The following is a 7,796-nucleotide window of genomic DNA, read 5'->3' as shown; positions in this document are numbered from 1 at the left end:
AAAAATTTCAAAATTTGGAACCGAGTATCATGTCACTTTATGTTTATGAACTAGCAGTTATACTCATTAGTATCACTACTGAATAATCATTGTCATTTGCAAATCCGACAGTGATGCTAGTGTGAAACCGATGGTGATAAGTGTTTCTATACTAGTGAGCTCATATTCAAGGAACAGCTGAGGGTGCACATACCCTTCCTACGTGACACCTTGGGGAGGCGAACTATGACAGCTTAGTAGGTGATAATCAAGGGATAATATTATATTTAAATATACTTAGATTAGCAATGGCAAAACTATATGTTGCTAGAACTACAACTAGTACTACCGGGTTTCAACGTTATTGAATATCTGGCTAAGTCTTGTAATTTCGGCTATAGGTTATGGGATATCTGCTCTTAGCCATTACTCTTCATTCATTTTCTTGTATATGCAATTGTGCTTAACGTAAATGTTTAACTTGTTAGGTTATGTAAAAACCCTATGGTATGCCTGCTGATCCTTGTGGGTATAGTAAGCTTTGAATACTCCAAGTGAAAGGCTACAGATGACCCATGCGCTTGTAGTATTTATATTATACACATAACTAGTGTCAATAGGCTTTTCTGGCGTCATTGCCAGGGATCGGCAAATCAATCCTAGGTAAATCTATCTCATTATTCAAGGTAATCCTATCATTATATATTGCATATACCCTGTTTTCTATTGTATATGCTAAAATAGGTAAACTTCGACAAGACGCAATGATAAAGTCATCTCTGATGATGCTTGTCATCTCTCTAGCTCTCTAGTGGTAGGTGCTAACACTACTAGTGGCCCAATATCTGCTACTAAGTTTTGATGCTCTCTACCTTTGGCTTCGACACATGCTTGATGAATGCACCTAACAACAACAACATTGGTAGCATGATACACCGACTGTCAACGTCAAGATTTTGATGTCGCCCTCCACTCCCGATTATCTTTGTGAATTACCCTGAATTCTCATTCATAGAGGTGAGGGCATGACAAAAATGTATATTACTGTGAATATTTTTAACGCTAATGGTTCAAGAATATGCGCTTTGTAACATTAGGAAACAATGGATGCATGGCAATTTGAGGATTATTTCTAATGAAGACTACAAGATAGGGATTGTTGTCGTGATAACCAAGGCAACCAAGGCCAGTGGACCTGATACCATGTGGCACCAACCCTAGTGCCACATGGCACACTTCCAGAGATAATGGGAGTGCCGCCAATTTTCTCCAGTTATTATACACTTTTAGCGTCAACTGCTCTCAATATATGGCAAAATTAGCACCATGATTATAGATTATTATCACTAATATTTGAGATTGTAAGGATCGGTGATACCCAAGATGGAGGGGTGAATTTGGGTGATGAAGACATCATTTCTTTAGTTCAACCCACATCACCTGCTGCTGCCACAACACCAATTAGACCAGGGCCAATCACTCGGGCTTGTTCACGTGATCTCAGTTACCTTATTCTTTTAAGGAATGAAGGTCTAGAAGCTGTCAACAAATAAGAGCCACATAAAAGGGGTGCTGCACCACCAGTCTTTGGGTTAGGCCTGTGTAATAAAGTCTTCGTTTAGGTAGATTCGGTAATCATGGAAAGTCTGGGAGGAGATTTCACCTTTCCTTTTATGCTGGCCAAAATTCCCTTCCAATCTTCCTATTTATACCCCTAGCTGAACTCTCTTACACCTCAGGCTTTCTTTTTGTTAGGTTTAACCATCGTGCAAACTCCCATTCTCGAGTTGTGTTGGACGGCTACCTGTCAAGATGGCCATTGTGAACCTCACCTTTGTGGAATCTCAGTTTTTACCTACATCTTATTCTTGGTAGTTCTTCAATTTGTCGTAGGAATTGAACCTCATGTTTAGGTTGATTGTGCTTTCTGGCATGGTCAATAACCGTTCCGAAGTTGGTTTAGCGATTGCTAAGGCGCACACAACTTGTTCGGTTGTGGTCGGATCATGAGAGTCATCTCGACAAGATTGATAGTTATCCTCTCACCGAAAGATTGGGACACTCTGACCCTATCATAGAGTCACTTAAAACTAAGGCTCAATGTTGAGAAGATAAACCTAAATCAATTTCTATCTAAAATTGTTCTAGGTTTATATAGTATTTCTACTCAAACACTACAAAGTTTTGGAACCTAGGAACAAATCCTATCAACTACGAATGACAATTCTAGGAGAGGTAATGTGGATGGCAAAATGGTGCAATAAGTAGATGTGAAATGTAAAGGGTAGAGAGAATGTAAACTCAGTACGACAGCTTTTTCACGTGGTATCGATGAGTTATCACTCACTCCTAGTCCATGTTGGAGCCACTCATAAGGGCCAATCTACCCAGTTGGCTAACTCTATGGCTGGATGTTACATCTCCCCACACGCCAGTGGGTCTCCTACCAAGCATCTCCTGGAAGCTCACCACCATCTCCAATAAGGTAGTTCTTTGTCACTCTGACACGGTGCATTCCAATGGCTCACAAGGCTTGGGGCTGCTCCACAACCTCCTCGGAGGGTCTTGTGAGACACAAATGCCGTCAAGCTATCTGTGTGTTCACAAACACCAAGAGTAGCAGGTGTAGACTACTCACTTGATCCAATCCTAGGCTAATGACCTAGCTAGATGCACACTAGGTCTAAACTAGCAATAATCAAATCCTTAATCTTGTGCTAATTAACTTGATATCCAATATTATCAACTTTTCGGCTAAGGAACTCCAAATGTGTGTGTGAACCTTCCCTTGATACCCAGCAACTTTAAATGGCTGGGTGAAGTGGTATTTATAGAGCTAACCCAATAACTAACCATTGAAGAGGCGAAACTAGCTGTTTGAAGCTAAAAAGAGATCAGGGTATGATATGGTGAGGTCACGGTACAATATGGTGAGTTAGAGCCCTTTTATATATACCTTCAAAATGGCCTTCTATGTCCCATGATATAGTACATCTTACTATGTCACTATATGATACGGTGGTGCCATTGTATCATATAGTGATCTAAAAATTGTCCATCATATTTCGACCTTAACTGTTTGCACCGAACTCTGATTTTAATGATCTTGGAATCTATAAAAAGCTTATTAAGTGCACTATAACTTCTACACTAAAGCTAAATTGACCTTGTAAAAATTCTATAGTCACCGTGTCATACGGTGACTTTCACCGTAAGGCTAGCCCCAACGGCTTCCCTTCGGGGACCAAAATCCCGTCGTGAAGGGATTTTCGTTCCCTTCAGTGCTCTAACAGTTTCCCTTCACAGTTCCCTTCACGACAAGATTTCCAGAGTCATTCCCTTCATGACGGGATTCTCTCTCCTTTCCCTTCGCGATTCCCCTCGAAGGAAAGCTATTAGAGATGAGAGAAAATATAGGAAATGGGAATGAGGAAGGGAATCGGGAAGGGAACGAAATGAAGGGAATATGGTTGGGGATGGTCTAATACATGATGACATTCAAAAATTGCAATCCTTATTTTGGTAATAACTCTTTTGCTCTAAACTCTGATTTTGATGATCCTGAACTATATAAAAAGCTTATGAATATATATATATATATAGGAAAACTAGTATGTACTCCTGGGTGTATGTACTCCCACATCTCATATACCACTTTTACACGTGTGTTATACTTCTTTATCACTTTAAATATACTTCATTAGTAATTATAAGATACTACAATACAAATCCCACGAAATTTTTTATGAAATTCCATGATTTTTATCTTAATTTGTGTATATACTTCTTTTATGTATAAAAAAGAGTATATAGCAAAAATGAAAGGCTAACATTGAATTTTTTTACATACAACTCATATTGGAGTATCTTAGAATTAGTATTAGAGTATACTAAAAATGATAAAAGAGTATAAAGTGTTTGTTTAGGTGGTATATTGCATGTGGGAGTACATACTCCTAGGAGTATAGAATAGGTGTCCTATATATATATATATATATATATATATATATATATATATATATATATATATATATATATCTACTTAAGTCCAATTCACCCCTCTCTTTATCCCGATTTCGGTTTTTTATGCCTTGGGTCTTTCTTTGATCTATTAAGCCTAGTATACATCACCTACTTAGATAAGTAAACTAAAGACCGGAGGCAGATTATCAAATCAATCTAATTTGTTAGATAGAATCAATTGGAATGTGCAAATTGATCTGTATATACTAAACGCGGTGGACGTAGCAAAGAATACAATTTGTATTTTTATATTAAGTATAGATATAGATGGTAATCTTGGCAACCGAGTAATAAGTTCAATACTTCGGGCAGACCTGCTCACGTACAAAACTAACTTACATGCTGGTGCGGTGGTGCCCCTGAGTTCATTGTACCTGGACGGCTTTCGGTCATGTGAATGGAACCTAGACAGATACGTCAGTTCTCTCCATTTCGAGCCTCGGATTCCAATAATGGCAATGGACAGCGTCTATATAAACTCCCGTGGCTACGGCACTTAACTCTCATTGGTCAGTTCGTCTCAGATGAAGCATCAATCAACGGACGGAGCGACTGGGTAAACAGCGTGAAGCTTCTTCAAGTCTTTTCACAAGGCTTTAAGCTGTATATAATTTATACTTTTTTTCTTGTCCTTCCATTTCGATTTTTCGGGTTTTACTTTTATCTTTCTTCCCCGCCATTATTCACAAATGAGATGAAATTTTCTCGGCAAGTTATTGCTTGCAATTCTTATTAATTAGCAATCTAAAAGGAAAATCACAATTTTGTCAGTTAATTTATTTGGCTTATGGGCGATTTGCCATGAATAGACTGCTTACTCTTCCGGCTTAACAACTTGTATTTATTACGAGCAATGTTTTATAAAATGAGCAGTCAAGTGTATCTGAATATTTACATTTTGAGTTTGAAATGTTATGAATTTTGTCTGGATGCGATTGCTATATTATAATTTACAAGATTCTATAAATAAATCACAATAAAATCTAGTGGCAAGTTTTGCTTTTTTGGGTCATGTCAATATCTGAAACATTGGTTCTTATGACCTAAGTGACTATAAAAGTGAATGGTGTTGGAGCGTAGGCTTTCTTTAGGATTAGCTTTCATAGTTGAACTGGCCTGTTATTTCAAGGTGAGGGGTATATACATGATATATCCAACTTTTTCAACTTCGCCTATATTCACGACAACGAAATTATAAAATCTGCACTGCAATTTCCTTTTTCAAAGAGGGCCTCTACCTTCACAAGAATTTGATCTGATAATGGAAAATTAGGACCTGTCAATTATCAGTGCAACTTTAGTTTTCTCATATTTTTTTCTTCATATTATAGCTCCTGTATCACTGATAAGAAAGTTACCTACCGTAGTGCTGTTTTCTTCCTCCGCTAGTTATTAGGCAATAAGCTAACAATGACGCACTGTGTCGACACTTCACTGACATGTCCATGTTACTCCACCACCACATATGCATAATACGACGTGCCGCGTCGCATCTCATAGGAATAAGCACTGATCTCTGACATGCATTCACTCCAACAATTCCAGATGCCGGCAGTGATGGCAAACCCACGACCCCGGGCGAAGCGCGTCACTGCGCCACTCGACGCTGCTGCCAGAGCACGCCTCGCCGTCCTCCCCAGCAGCGTGGACAGTAGCGGCAGCGAGCATGAGGCCACCGCCCTGTCTAACCTCGTCAACGAGTACCTCCTCGAGACGGACGCCACGGTTACCGCGGCGGACCTCGCCGTGGATCAAGGCTCGGACGCCGAGGACGACAACCACGGCAACAGCATCCGGTCGGTGGCGGCGGCGGCGGAGGTGATCCAGGAGATTAAAGGTATTCTTGATCCGGCCGGAAGACCCGACGAGCTCCGCCGCCGGATCGTCGCCGATGTCATGGATGCCATGCTAAGTCTGGAAGACATCCGGAAGAATCGGTCGGCTTTCCGGCGAGCCGTTATGTCGCGCCTGCGGGATCGCGGCCACGACGCGGGCCTCTGCAAGGCGCGGTGGGACAAGTCGAGAAGTAGGGCGGCCGGGAACTATGAGTACATCGACATTGTGCTGTCAGCTGAGACGAGGTTCATCGTGGACGTTGGCTTCGCGGCAGAGTTCGAGGTCGCGCGGCCGACGGCGGGGTTCGACGCAGTGCTGGCGGCACTGCCGGAGGTGCTCGTCGCGCCAGCTGAGGACCTGCGGTGGGTGGTCAAGGCCGCGTCGGCGGTGGCGAGGCAATCGTTGAAAAGCCGCGGTCTGACCGTGCCACCCTGGAGAAAGCGCCGGTTCATGATGGCCAAGTGGCTTGGGCCGTACAGGCGGACGGTGAACCCTTTGCCGGCGTCGGCAGGTGCAGCAATTGTCGGCAGTGGAGCAGCTGCGGTCTGCCGAACAATTCTTGGGTTCGCACCGCGGCCGACGGCGACATCGTCGGGGCTTTGGGGTTGAGATGATTGGAAGGTGGGAGATGCTAGAGTGAGCTATGTTCCAGATTGCTATTTGGTAATAGGGAGCAAAGTGATAGGGTAGTAGGGGATGTCAGATCATGGTGCACAATGATCATGGTGCACAATGCACAACTAGCTTTATAATATAATATGTATATATATTTTTCATTCCAGTGACGTGTCAATCCTAGTTGGATCGTGCTCTATATTTATAGCAGTAGGATTATAACGGATCCATGATCCAAGTGAGTCGGGCGCGCTCTCAACAAACGTGGCGAGCCACGCTCCCACAGGACGCAGTCACCATGCGCGAACCATGACATGCAAACGTTAGTACGCAAACAATGCGTACCAACTAATATCAACTGTATATGTTACAGCTTCTAACAGACACCCTCAATTACAAGGGATCTTCCTTAGGTTGAGATTGTGACAAATAGAGTTGAATGGAGCTCTTGACATTGCTTTGCTGAAGATGCCTGAAATATGGTACTTCGGTGAAATAAAGGGAAACTCCAGTGCCTTGCATTGCGAGCTACTAATTCACGAACAAAGTGAAAATCTACCTTGATGTGCTTTGTCCGAGCATAGAATTGCCAGGGTTATCACATCAGAGAATAGGTGACTTGTGCTAAAAAAATGCCACACGCATTTAGCAATGACTGTACCCAGACTAGTTTAGTTGTAACGTTTGCAATTGCTTTATACTCAACCTCAATTCTTGACCTGAAAACTGTTGGTTGCTTGTGTGAGCTCCATGACACCAAGTTGGTTCCCAACAGAACTGCAAAGCCATTGGTGGATCTTCGGTCATCAGGACACCTAAATCAGTCGGCGTTTGAGAATGCACTCAGAGTAGTGCTTGCTGATCTCTGAATTTTAGTCTTTTGATCAAGAGTACCCTTTATATAGCGAAGTATCCATTTCACTAAGGGGCGGATCCAAAGGGTGGCACGGGTGGGATATGGACCACCCTAAGATTTTGCTCCGGCCTTAAGGACCATCGCCTGATCTGCTCATTTGTGACTAAAAAATACTCAGCTTCATTCGTTCGACCATCCCTCTGCCTGTAGCGCCGCCAGCCTGGCTCTCGTCTGCTCGCCGTTGCCATCCATCAAGCGCTGCCGGCCTGGCTTCCATCCGCTCGGAGGCTCGGACCGCTGTAGCGAAAATGGCCCTATTAGGTCATGATTGTTATTTTAGTGATTAATGAAAACATAGTTATTGGGACTAACATGTTTGTCAACAATATATATTAGTAGGTCTTATGGATGCAATATATGAAGAAGCCACTGAAACCGGGATAAAGTTTGGTTGAATTAGAAAAAGTCTTAGGAGAAATGAATACAC

General features: G+C 42.3%; 1 protein-coding gene across 1 annotated transcript; it reads left to right on the top strand.

Annotated features, from left to right (window-relative positions):
• The first annotated feature begins 5,533 nt into the window (after positions 1-5,533).
• On the top strand, positions 5,534-6,528 carry LOC133900988 (uncharacterized). The gene has a single exon (XM_062342285.1). It carries the CDS (start codon positions 5,548-5,550, stop codon positions 6,445-6,447), a length of 900 nt encoding a protein of 299 aa, XP_062198269.1. The 5' UTR covers positions 5,534-5,547; the 3' UTR covers positions 6,448-6,528.
• The last annotated feature ends 1,268 nt before the right edge of the window (positions 6,529-7,796 follow it).

Source organism: Phragmites australis, chromosome 19 (genome assembly GCF_958298935.1).
Source record: "Phragmites australis chromosome 19, lpPhrAust1.1, whole genome shotgun sequence".
NCBI classification, from domain to species: domain Eukaryota; kingdom Viridiplantae; phylum Streptophyta; class Magnoliopsida; order Poales; family Poaceae; genus Phragmites; species Phragmites australis.
The sequence above is the reverse complement of the archived record's forward strand: the minus strand, read 5'-3'. Positions and strand labels throughout refer to the sequence as shown.

Coding starts and splice junctions, on each gene's coding strand:
- LOC133900988 (XM_062342285.1), top strand. CDS start 5,548: ATGCCGGCAGTGATGGCAAACCCACGACCCCGGGCGAAGCGCGTCACT.